General features: G+C 45.1%; 1 protein-coding gene across 20 annotated transcripts in view; it reads left to right on the top strand.

The window, feature by feature from the left end:
- The window catches only part of LOC101289752 (actin related protein 3B), a 176,149-nt gene that overhangs the window by 38,774 nt on the left and 124,113 nt on the right, over positions 1-13,262 (top strand). For 14 of the 20 annotated variants that reach the window (XR_007479398.1, XR_007479400.1, XR_007479401.1 and 11 more), the window contains 5 exons: positions 2,326-2,421; positions 3,332-3,439; positions 5,270-5,413; positions 8,193-8,366; positions 9,829-9,921. Coding sequence is in view for 15 of the 20 variants with exons in the window: in XM_049715166.1 (XP_049571123.1) it covers positions 2,326-2,421; positions 3,332-3,439; positions 5,270-5,413; positions 8,193-8,366; positions 9,829-9,921 (615 nt within the window). In the remaining 5 variants the exon portion in view is untranslated. Of the gene's footprint in view, positions 1-2; positions 1,157-2,325; positions 2,422-3,331; positions 3,440-5,269; positions 5,414-8,192; positions 8,367-9,828; positions 9,922-13,262 lie in introns of those variants that run through there. The other 6 variants (XM_049715167.1, XM_033408290.2, XM_049715168.1 and 3 more) reach the window with 4 other exon arrangements.

Raw genomic sequence — 13,262 nt, 5'->3', positions numbered from 1 at the left:
GTACATTTCCACATTTTCTTACCTTTTCTTTCTTCCTCTGTCACCTGCTTTTGATTGATCATGTTACTAAACTTATTCTGCTATTTACAACTTTAGCTTTACTGATGTCTCTGATACTCTGTAATAAGACAATTATCTTTTGATTCCATGGTATGAGGATATCAATGTCTATATTCTCTCCTTCCATCTATACCTCTCCTTCCATCTGTACCTCCCAACTTGATGCTGGTTCTGCTGTTTTAATTTATAATGTTTGCATTCTGTTCTATAGCTGTTATTCCCTGGAAAGAAGAATCTTTATTCCTACATCTTAAATGGATTAATTGCTCACTGTGAGTCTTTGGCCATACTTTCTGCATTCTTATCTTCTAATAGTTAATTCATGAAGGCTTCATAGGAACCAAATTCTCCCAAGTTCTTATATGTTTAAAGGTCCTTTGTTTTTGCAACATACTTGATTGGCAGTGTGGCCAGATGTAGAATTCTTGGGTCACACCTTCCTGCCCTGAAGACTCTGTAAGTGTGGCCCCATGTGTCCCAGTGCTACAAACGTATCTGTGTTGATGGCCAAGGCTGGCTGTACTTTTCCTGCTTTCAGGGTGTTTTAGGTGCTCGAACTAAGCATAACAAAATCCCACAGGCTGAGTGGCTTACGCAGCAGACATTTGTTTTCTCACAGTTCTGGAGGCTTTAGGTCCGAGATCAGCGTGCTGTCAGGGTTGGTTTCTGGTGAGACCCTCCTTCCTGGTGTGCAGATGGCCGCCTTCCCGCCGTGTCCTCATGCGGTCTTTCCTCTGTGCGTGTGCGAGAGAGAGCTCTCTGGTGTCTCTTCCTTTTCTTACAAAGAAAGACATTGGTCCTCTCGAATTAGGGCTTCCCCCATGACCTCATTTAACCTTGATTACCTCCCCAGAGGCTTCGTCCCCAGATGCGGTCACACTGGGGGTTGGGCTTCAACTTAGGTATTTTGGGAGACACAGCTCAGTCTATAACAAAGGGTAATGTGGGAGTTTTTGCCAAAAGGTCCAGAGAATTTTTATTTATTCTTTTTTTCTTTCTTTCTTTCTTTGTTTTGCAGCTTAAATATGTGATGTATAACCATATTTATTGACATGGAAAAATGTTCACAACCTATTGCTGAATGACAAAAAAGCAGGTTTATTTATTCTTTTTATCTTTCTGTAATCCTGTTAATTTCCTCCTATTTGATAATGGTTATTATTTTAAAATAGATATTTGAATTTTTTGAAATGTCTTCATCATGATTTTCATCTGCTGTATTTTTACATTTTTCTGGGTACATGTTTTTTTGCCTGCCATTTGTTTTTCCTGTTACTTTCCCCTCTTCCCTCTCTTTTTCTTTCAGTGTCTTTATATGGTCTTTGGCTGGTTTCTTTGTGTTCTTTCCTCATCTTTGAATGAGGGGAATTCTTCCTGGACAGGCTGTGTGTGTGAGTTGAGGCCGGGCGGGGGGCAGTGTCTGGGTGAAGCTGCTTCTGCCCAGCTTTTTCTGCCTCGCAGCTGATGGCAAAGATGCTTCGTCTAACCTTGCGGCCTGTGCTCTGATGGCAGGTGGGGCTTGTGGAGGGAGGCTTCTCAGCTGTTCTGCTCAAACTGGTCTTTTTCCAAGCAAGGCTCACTGCTTTTCCTCCCTCTGGAGACCTGTGTAGCTTGCCTGGGGTCTGAAGTCACCGGTGTTCCCTCTTGGCATCCTCACTTGTCTTGGTGGGATTATTACTACCCATGGCAACTTGCTGCCGGGCTCTTCAGTTTCAGGGTGTTTGGCTGTTATGTTATCGAAGGTAGAGTTCCCTTTTCTCTAACTTGTTCCTGTTTTGGGGTGGTTAATAAGAGCAGAAGTGTTCAGAGAGGCCTTTACTCTGCTGTGTCAAAGCTTTTTTTTTTTTTTTTTTTTGCGGTACGCGGGCCTCTCACTGTTGTGGCCTCTCCCGTTGCGGAGCACAGGCTCCGGACGCGCAGGCTCAGCGGCCATGGCTCACGGGCCCAGCCGCTCTGCGGCATGTGGGATCTTCCCGGACCGGGGCACGAACCCGTGTCCCCTGCATTGGCAGGCGAATTCTCAACCACTGCGCCACCAGGGAAGCCCTGTGTCAAAGCTTTTAAGCCCCGCAGCCAAAGTTCTTTAAGACAATTTCTTTAAGTACAAATTTCTTTAGAGTACGCTCTGGGTGTGCGCTACCTGTCAAATCAGGAAGTTGTACAGCATCCTAATTATAACATGCTTTTAGGTTAACTTTTTTATGATTCTGATATAGTTACATGAAATTTGGGTGAACACTAAATACAGTGAATGTTTTCTTACAGACAGAACCTCCACTGAACACACCAGAAAACAGAGAATATCTTGCAGAAATTATGTTTGAATCATTTAATGTACCAGGACTCTACATTGCAGTTCAGGTAAAAAAACAAAGTGATTTTTACGATTCCCAAATGACCTTAGCTGTCTAATAGTGGAAGAAATGGTGATTCTCAAGGCCTCTGTTGTAAGATTGTGCTGTGCGTTCTTCCTTTTCCACACCGTACACACACACCACACCCACCCCATTCAGGTGTGAACTCAAACACTGTACAGACCATGTTCTGTGATTTATATCTTCATGTTTTTACTGCTGGTATAGAGCTTGTCCAGCTTTTGTCTTTTTACGTGCTTTAGGATCTAATGTATTCTTCTCTGGGTGACAAGATTGATATGATGGCTCTTTTTTGGCTTCTTTCACTTCTGATCATAAAAAAGGAAAGATACTATAATATCTGCTAAAAAACAAAACATATGTCTCTAGAGGGTTCCGCCTTTGGGATTTGGGCTCCTGTGGTTCCATGAGCTTGTAGGACTTCCTTTGAAGCTACTTGTTCTTAGTGTGGGGATTTTTGTTGGTTTTGGATGTCGTTATTTATCTGCCACCCTGTATAAGGGAATTGACTGGGATCTTGGGGAATAAATTTTTAAAAAGTATCTCCTAAAATGTCTTCTGCATATTCCAGTCCCTTCTAAGAAAAAGGAGAAGGAGTTGCATAGAAAATTAATTTGGGAGATAGCACAGGCTGTTGCCTCTGGTGATTCTCTCTGGGTTTTCTTTGCAAAACTTTGATTTATTTTATTGACAACTTGACCCCTCCAGATGAAGTATACAAAATTTGCGTGTTAGTTGTTCAATTTGGAATTTGAATTTTGGGGGGAAGATGGAGGATAGGGAAGGGAAAGAGTTACTCGTAAGAAAGGTCTTATTGATTGAACCTGAGAACAATCAGGTGCAGTCCTTGGGAAGAGTTTCTCCGAATGCTGATGGTCTCCATGTCTTTGGTGCAGGCAGTGCTGGCCTTAGCAGCGTCTTGGACCTCGCGACAAGTGGGCGAACGTACGTTAACGGGGATCGTCATCGACAGTGGGGATGGGGTCACCCATGCTATCCCAGTGGTAAGCAGAGTGTTCAGTGCTTCACTTTCTATAGGCCTCCCCCGACTGGAAGTAAGGGGAGAGATTAAAGGAAAAAACCCTTCCGTAATTAAAATACCACTTTAGAAACCGTAACTGTACTTAGCAAAGGTAACAAGAGTCTTTAAACTCAGGTATGTGAGAAAGAAGAAGAAAACCAGTGTCTTTGGTGCTGGCAAGTTGGGATTCATGCTGGGAAATTTCTGCAGTCAGGATGTCAGCAGTCATTTGGGGTCTCCAGGGCTCTGCTTGATCACTGGGGGTACATCACCAGGAGGGCCTTCCTGGCTTACATTCTGAGCTGTCAGCTTGGGTATCAGTAGGTGTGGTGCACGACCGCTCTGAAGGATGAGCTCTGTGTTCTGTGACAAGATGTGGACGGCTTTACCCAGCTCATGCTTTAGAGAAATCGCTTCTTGTTTTTCAAAATTTATTTAAGAGCCAAGAAGGGGAGATTGTTCCTTTTGACTTGCAGAATGCTCTGCAGTGTCACTTTTTGGTTTTAATTTTCAAAATATTAGAGAAATGATTCCTAAATCAGGTTCAAGAGACAATGTCTATATTTTTCTTTCGGTCCAGTGGACTATTTAAATGGATTATTTGAAGTTTTTTTTTTTTTTTTTTTTTTGCGGTACGCGGGCCTCTCACCGTTGTGGTCTCTCCCGTTGCGGAGCACAGGCTCCGGACGCGCAGGCTCAGCGGCCATGGCTCACGGGCCCAGCCGCTCCGCGGCACGTGGGATCTTCCCGGACCGGGGCACGAACCCGTGTCCCCTGCATCGGCAGGCGGACTCTCAACCACTGCACCACGAGGGAAGCCCCTGAAGTTTGCTTTTTTGAAGATGAATCGAAGCTGCCTGCAACAGGACACACAGTGGACAGTCAGACCTCCTCTTCCTTCTCATCTTCCTCCTCCAGGCCCCCTGCTCAGAGAGCCCTGTTACTAGTTATTTATGTATATTACAGGCATATTTTCTGCACATATGGGGTGTGTGTGTGTGTGTGTATAGCTCCTTTTAAAAGGTGTGGGCCCTCGCGCCGAGCTGCGGGCCGTGGGCAAAGAGCTGTAGCTCCCTTCCTGGCGCTGGCAGGGGGTGGCCCAGCAAGAGGATCGCAGCTCCTCCCAGCGTGGTCTCACACGGCGGAGCATTTGGGTGAACTGGCCAGAATCACTCCTAACAAGTGCCGCTCTTTGTACAGTAAACGGGACCATTTACTGAGTACCTAACTACTGGTCCCAAACAGGGCTGTGAGCTGGACTTACCCTGTTTCATGAATTCTGTATTATAAACCCCGTTTGCCCCATATTATGGATGAAGGAACTGAGGATGAAACATGTTGCCAGATGTGTCCACGGTCACTTAGCCCACAGACGTGGAACCGGATTGAGTCCAGGTTGTTAGAAGCCGTGTCCTGCCTGCTAGCCAAATTGTTGACTTTTAAATACAGGTCGATTTATAGTTGTTTTAATGATTTTATAGAAAAACTTCTTCCTTTTTGTTAGAGGAAGAAAAAAATGATTGATCGATTGTTCTCACAAACGGCAGTACTTTTTGGAAATGAACCATTTCTTGTGGTTTTTCTCTTCACATTCCTGACGAAGACGTCATTTTGGTGGCTTACAGGGCATCTCCGGTTCTACTAACGGAATTGTGCCTGTGGTCGTTTGAAAAGACCTCCAGGCCTGAGCTGTGCACAGAGTGGGGACTCAGTAAATGCAGTGACGCGGGCGGGGCGGGAGACTGACTTAGCGCCCAGGGAGCCCTTCTCTCCTGGAGTCGCTCACACACCGTCTGTCTCCTCTTCTTCCTAGGCAGAAGGGTATGTCATTGGGAGCTGCATCAAACACATCCCTATCGCAGGGAGAGATATTACGTATTTCATGCAACAGCTGCTGAGGGAGCGGGAGGTGGGGATTCCTCCGGAGCAGTCGCTGGAGACTGCCAAAGCCATCAAGGTAAGAGCAGGAGCAAACGGGGCTGGCTTGCGGGTGAGAGAGGTGTTTGGGTGCTTCCCTTGCTGCCGAGACTCCCCGCCCTCACCTTCCTTCCTCCCCACTCCCCACGAATGTGGGTCTCGATCTGTTTACGCTTGTGGAGCTTCCAGCTACACATGAGAACAGCCCGATCGCTGGGATTGAGCGCCCTACGCAGTACAGCATCGTTTCATTGGCGCCTGAGCAGGTAGAACCTTCAGTTAGCTGGACGTGTCTCCCACGTCTCCCTCCAAGTTCATTTCTAGAATAAGGAACAGGCAGCAGCAGCAGCGACCGTTAGGAATCCTGTGAGGTCAGCCAGTATTCACACTAACTCCCAGTACCTGTAGTCTGTGGTTCTGTGCCCTGTGAATTACCGTTCAGAGCAATGCTCTTCTAGGGTGGGATCATAGAGCAGAATCCACATGTAGTTTCCAGACTGTAATTACCATGCCGGAAAAGTTACAGGAGGTTTTAAAATTAAATCCGTAAGAGTAGAAGAAAAGTGGCTCATTGTTCCTTTTTAAAATGCCTGCTTGACCCGATCCATCAGTCTGGTCTTTGTACGACTCTGTATGTAGCAGTTGACAGACCCTGTTGAAAGGAGCTTTCTTTTCAGGTTGCAAAATTAGGATAAATTATTGTGTTTTTTTTTAAGCCAAAATGCAAGAGATTCTTAGTAATACAAGCGTGATCTTCATATAGATGAGGAGCAAGGGTTTTGTTTGCTTCTGGAGAAGAATTTAAACGTGGGGACGACACATGGCCTTGAGCATACACTTAGCTTCTGAGCCGCAGGGGAGTCTAGCCTGTTCTCCCGCGCCCCCGTTGCTGCTCCCTGGCTTCCTCGCACTAAGCACCCAGGACCGGGCTGGCTAAAAGGAAAGGAAGCATGGGGCGGGGGCGGGACTCCCGCGTTTCACCCGCCACTCCTGGTGAACACAGGTGTTTTGAGCCCAGGCGCACTGGCAGTGGTCAGGGCTCCTGTGAGGAGGGGCCTGCTGCCCCGTGTGCCCAGGACGGGAGCACCTCGAATGCCCAGCCGGGGCATCAGGGCCCGTCCTTTCCTTCTGGTGGGAAGGTTATAGAAGCAGCATAAGACTTTCTTTTTAGAATAAAATATTTCCCCAACTTTTCCTCTTCCTCTCCTTGCCTTTCTTCAAGGAAAGAGATTTGGATCTCTGATCCAGGTTCCCTCACCACGCCCTCTTTCACATTTGGGACCCGACCCTCGGGGTGGACGTGGGGTGAACAGAGCCCTGAGTGTGATGATCGGGAGGCATTTCCTTCACTTGCTGGCTCTCTGGGGTCCGGTTCTGGCCCTGAGCCTGGAGCTGGCCCAGTCCGGCCCTGACAGTGTGTCGCTCAGCAGTGAAGGTCGGGCGTGTAAGAGACTCCTTGTGTTCTAGCAGGTGAGCTGCCCCGACCCTGCTGTTCGTTCTCACCTCACTTCTCTCTGTGATGGAGGAGATCCTGGAAAGGGTGGTTAGAGCCCCTGCATCCTGTTACTCCCAGGGTCACAGGTGGGCCTGAGGCTGGTGGGCTCTGGCACACACTGTCCTTGCAGCGGGAGTCCAGAACTTCGGGCTGACGGGGCTGCTCTCCGTCCAGCTTCAAGGAGGCGTTTCATGCCATCAGTTGAGCCAGCTGAGGTGCCCTAAGAAGTTGACCAGGCCTCTTAAGGCAATGTAATGTCTCTGTCTCCAGTCTGTAGATTTAAAGTCATGTGGACTGACTCGCTCTGTTGTCAGTGAGCAGGGTTGTGTAGCTTATAATTCGACAAAGTATATCAAGGATGGTATTAGGATCTGTTTCAGGGATTCTCAGGAACTTTAAACTTAGTATCATGAAAAGACCTTCAGAGGTCCTTCTAAAATGTGTAGTGAGCTCCAGCTGTGTGCCTGGTGTTGGGCAAAGCCCACCTTTCCCACAGGCAGCTTGCTTTCAGAATCTGCCACCCAAGTGCCACCTGCTGCTTTGCTGAGGTTAGCTCTCAGGACAGGTGATCGACCCAGAGATCCCCAGTCGAGCGTCACCAGATGCTGAGGAGACACTTTCCACCTGTCAGGCTGGTCCGGTGCTGGGGTGGAAACCACGAGTGGCTTCCCGTGTATGGGCGTACGGCAGCTCCATCCTGCCTAAGTGGGCCTTTTCTTTCGTCCGTGGTACCTGCCGCCTTCTAGCGTGCTGTGTCACTTACTTACATATCACGGCTGTCACTTTACTCTCTTGACTTAGCCAGAGCGTATGCTCCAGTGGGCAGGGGTCTGTGTGTGTTTTGTTCACTTGCGCATCCCGTGTGCCTAGGCACTCAGTGAATACTGTCGTGGAGCTGATGACCGTGCTGTGTCGGGCTGCACAGCAGGTTCACGACCCACCGGTGGGCCGTGGTAGGCATGGGGGTGAGATCCACCGCATTCATCGTGGGGAATGCGGTCTACTGGTGCAGGGTGGACGGCGGTGTGTGCCCGGCCAGGCGCTGTGTAGGGGCCCAGGAGGAATAAGGAAAGCGGAGAGGGATACCTTTAGACATCACTTCAGATGATATGCAGCAAAATTTGATAGGGTAAGGCTGAGGTTCATAGCCGAGCTGCAAAGGAAGCAGATTTACAAGTCCAGAGCATAGTCATGAAAAGTCTGTGAGGCTTGGCCACACGTCCATACTGGAGTTGTGTGCGTGTGGGACTCATTTCAGGGTGTTTGATGCTGGGTACTTGTCAGAGGGCAGACTCTGGTGACATCTCTTTGTGTGTGTCTGCAGGAGAAATACTGTTACATTTGCCCTGATATCGTCAAGGAATTTGCCAAGTATGATGTGGATCCTCAGAAGTGGATCAAACAGTACACGGGGATCAATGCAGTCAACCAGAAGAAGTTCATTATAGATGTTGGCTACGAAAGGTTCCTGGGCCCTGAGATTTTCTTTCACCCGGAGGTAAGATGTTAGCTTTTTGAGTGTGAGGTATGGCACATGTGGAGCGATACTGCCACCTCATGTGTGTACGGAGAGTCCCCAGTGGGGTTTCCTGAGCAGCTCTCAGGCCGCCTGTCGTGAGGACGCTGGGATACACGCTGCACCCTCTGCAGCTCTTACAGCCCCTGTGCAGGTTGCCTGCTTGACTGATGCCCCTCTTTAGACTTGGTTCTCCGTTAGAGATAATGAGTGATTAGGGAGAAGCTTTAAGAGCAATAGAAGATAATGGAAATGAAATCAATCCATAGTAATATGAAAACTAGTTAATCCCGGGGACCGAATGCAATCTGCCTTTGTATGGGAGTAGGGTAACATGTAACCTTTCCATCCTTGGTGATGGTCCATCCTAGTTGCAGCTTTTAACCCCAGACAGTTGGTCCTGCTGTGTTCCCTGCTGCAAGTTAGTTAAAGCTTCTGTCTGAGGACTAACCTTTCCATTAGTTAGATGGGCTTTAGGAATTACAGATATCATCATTTTAACTATAGTCACAAAGAATTATTATTACTTTTGCAGAAGCAGTCATCAAGAGGCAACATTTTAAGGTTTAAATAAAGTGGATTTTATTTGTATTTTGGTATATTTTTCTGCCTAATTCAGTTTACATTTGATAGGTAGGTTACAAGGTGCTGCCTGTTTTTAGATGTGTATGACCATTTTGTATAGGGAAATGGCACACAATGTATGCCTTACTATAATCTAATAATCATGCCTTTGATATTACTGATTTAAAATAGACATAAAATCGAAAATGTCCAGTGAACAGCTGGTGAGCAACTGGATGTTACCTTCTTCCCCTTGAGTACGTTAAAGCTTTCCTTGATTTTTAAAGTGTATTTAAAGTTTTTTTAAGTTGAATTATTTATACTTTAACTTATTTAACTTACAGAATTGAATCCAAGACTGTTTACTCAGTGACATGATTGCTACCATATTGACTGTTTCATTTAAAAGCCACCCCCCCCCGAACCCTCCCCAGGCTTCTAGCTCAGGTTCACAGTGTGATCTTTCATTGACTGTGCTTTTTTCTTATATCATGGCTAGTTTTATCATGATGTTAATATTCATAAGTGGTATACTTATTGTGTATTCGTGGCGTTTTCATTACATGTCACATACATCATGCACACGTGTATCACACTCTGACAGCAGGATTCACCGTGTGTCCTAATGCAGAGCTGGTCTGTTTTTGCTACTCTTTGATGTTTTCCCCTTGCTGACCCCACACATGTCATCTCCTGAGGGCACGTGTCACCATCACCCCATGCACAGTCACTTGGGTTCTTCTGACATATGAACATTTGACGTAGTCATTCCAGTGTGATGGTTTTAACGGTATAGTACATTTTGTATTTGTTAGTTACTTTTTAAAAAGGTTATTGAGAGAAATGTGTAATGTTTCTTTTATATTTATATGAAATTCAGTTTGCCAACCCAGACTTTATGGAGTCCATCTCGGACGTTGTTGATGAAGTCATTCAGAGCTGCCCCATCGATGTCCGTCGTCCGCTGTATAAGGTATAAGCTTATACCTTATAAGGGTAAGGTGCTCGGGTTCATTGCACAGTTAAAGGCCCAGCATTCTTGGAATAATAGGTTCTTAACGTCAGTATGCAGATGTTCCTGTTTCACTCCTGTCTTACAGGATTTGTTAAAGGCCAGCATACTGGCGAAATATTTTTCTTGGAGTGGAGATGACTTAAATGTTTGGAAATAGGACTCAGCTCATCAGAAGTGTTTAAGTATCCTCATGGCTTTATTCTTACCTGGCCAGCTGTATTTTAAACTGGACAATTTTAACCTTATGTATTGATGGAAAGATGAAGGGTATCCTTCCCCTCATGGTTTCCATGAATTCACTGGTCTTGCTTCAAGCATATTTAGGTTTGTGCCAAATGTGCTGTTGCCAGGAAGAGGTCAGAGCCTGAAATGAAGCAGTCAGGTAGAAAATACTCATGTAATTTTCAGCCCTCAGCCTCTGCCCTGTCTTACCTTCACAGCCCAGGGACTTGAGTTTAAAGAGGAGCATATCAGGCTCAGGAGTGAGGGCTTAATAAATTTTGTTTCATCTACACAATGGGATACTATGCAGTCTTTAAAAAGAATGAGGTGAATCAGTGTAAATTGAAATGAAAAGATGTCTGTAGTATACATTGTTAAGTGAAAAAGCAAGTTGTAAAGTTTACACGTAGTATTATTTTATTTAAAAATATAGTTTGCATATATATATTGAAAAGGTTTTGAATGAATGCTAAACTCTTAAAGAAAATAACATATCTTTGGGGATAGAAGATGCATAACTTTTACCTTCTACTTCTTGTGTTTTAAGATTGAAATTTTAGAGTTAACAAATGTTATTCTTATTATTGGAAAACATTTTCCTATGTAGACAACTTTTTATGGGTGAAAACATTATAATTCTATTTTTATTGTTACATGTGCTTAATTAAACAGCTCTGTCCTCCAACAAAATGTGCAAGAAAGGGAAACTAGAGACAGGTGGGAGTATTAGTAAGTTTAGTAAAATACATGCCTTGCTCTCCCTACTTCTTAAATCTCACTTAACATCAGCTGTGTCTTCTTGTCCATGAAAGCAAGGAACAGGTGTGCACTCTTTAGTTTTTTTTGTGTGTGTGTGTGTGTTACGCCGGCCTCTCACTGTTGTGGCCTCTCCCGTTGCGGAGCACAGGCTCCGGATGCGCAGGCTCAGCGGCCATGGCTCATGGGCCCAGCCGCTCTGCAGCATGTGGGATCTTCCCAGACCAGGGCACGGAACCTGTGTCCTCTGCATCGGCAGGTGGACTCCCAACCACTGCGCCACCAGGGAAGCCCCACTCTTTAGTCTTTATTTCATCCTAACGGAAAAGAAACTTCTGCCAGCAGTTACAGATTGTTCATGGGTGAGATTTTTTCTCATCAGACAGTTTAGTTCACTTTCAGTACATTTACAGGAAGTAGAGATGGCCTTGTAACCTGGGCTCCTTGTTTAATAGATGATGGCCCTGAGCCCCAGAGATGGGAAAAGGAGGCAAAACTAGAGGGACCTGGGTCAAGTGGAGCAAACTGGTCTTGGACGTCTAAAAAAAATTATTGAGGTATAGTTGATGTACAATGTTATGTAAGTTTTAGGTGTACAACAGTGATTTTCAATTTTTAAAGGCTATATTCCATTCCTAGTTGTTGTAAAATATTGGCTATATTCCCTGTTTTTGTACAGTATATCCTTGTAGCCTGTTTATTTTATACATAGTAGTTTGTACCTCTTAATCCCCTACTCCTGTCTTGCCCCTCGCCCCTTCCCTCTCTCCACTGGTAACCATTAGTTTGTTCTGTATGTCTGTGAGTCTGCTTTGTTTTTGTTATGTTCACTGGTTTGTTTTCTTTTTAAGATTCCACATGTAAGTGAGCTCATATAGTATTTGTCTTTCTCTGATTTGTTTCACTTAGCATAATACCCTCCAAGTCCATCCATGTTGCTGCAAATGGCAACATTTCATTCTTATTTATGGCTGAGTAATATTCCCTTGTGTATGTGTGTATGTATGTATATGTATATGTATATATATATACATATGTATACACCACATTTTCTTTATCCATTCATCTGTTGATGGTCGCTTAGGTTGCTTCCATATCTTGGCAATTGTAAGTAATGCTGCTATGAACTTAGGGGTGCATATATCTTTTTGAGTTAAGTGTTTTCATTTTTTTTTTTTTTGCGGTACGCGGGCCTCTCACTGCTGTGGCCTCTCCCTTTGTGGAGCACAGGCTTCGGATGCGCAGGCTCAGCGGCCATGGCTCACGGGAGCAGCCGCTCTGCGGCATGTGGGATCTTCCTGGACCGGGGCACGAACCCGTGTCCCCTGCATCGGCAGGCAGACTCCCAACCACTGCGCCACCAGGGGAGCCCCAAGTGTTTTCATTTTTTTTGGATAAATACCCAGAAGTGGAATTGCTAGATCATTAGGTAGTTCTATTTTTAACTTTTCGAGAAACCTCCATACTGTTCTCCATAGTGGCTGCACCAATTTACATTCCCACCAACAGTGCACAAGGGTTCCATTTTCTCCACAGCCTCTCCAGCATTTGTTTTTGTGGTATTTTTGATGATAGCCATTCTGACAGGTGTGAGGTGACAGCTCACTGTGGTTTTAATTTGCATTTCTCTGATGATTAACGGTGTTGAGAAACTTTTCACGTGCCTTTTGGCCATCTGTATGTCTTCTTTGGAAAAACGTCTGTTCAGATCCTCTGCCCATTTTTTGATTGGGTCGTTCGTTTTTTCTCATGTTGAGTTGTATGAGCTGTTTATATATTTTGGATATTAACCCCTTATCAGTCGTATCATTTGCAAATATTTTCTCCCATTCAATCGGTTGTCTTTTCGTTTTATTGATGGTTTCCTTTGCTGTGCAAACGTTTTAAGTTTAATTAGGTCCCATTTGTTTATTTTTGCTTTTATTTTCTTTGCTTTAGGAGACAGATCCAAAAAATATTGCTATGATTTATGTCAAAGAGTGCTCTGCCTGTGTTTTCTTCTAGAAGTTTTATGGCCTCTGGTCTTACATTTAGGTCTTTAATCCATTTTGAGTTGGTTTTTGTACATGGGATTAGAGAGTGTTATAATTTCATTCTTTTCTATGTAGCTGTCCAACAGACAGTTGAGTTTTGAGAGGGGTTAAGCTCCGGGTGGGATCACTTAGCTAAGTGGCAGGGTTGGATTTTGAGTCCACTTGCCACACCTTTGAAAACGCGTGCTTTTTCCACCACATCACACTGAAGATTGTGTAAAATGTGGCAGGAAGACGATTCCTCAAAGAGGGAAACCCTGTCTCGACTGCTTCACCCCCTGGAAAAGT

Source organism: Orcinus orca, chromosome 9 (genome assembly GCF_937001465.1).
Source record: "Orcinus orca chromosome 9, mOrcOrc1.1, whole genome shotgun sequence".
In the NCBI taxonomy this organism is placed as follows: Eukaryota; Metazoa; Chordata; class Mammalia; order Artiodactyla; family Delphinidae; genus Orcinus; species Orcinus orca.
This window is presented reverse-complemented; position numbering and strand designations above follow the sequence as displayed.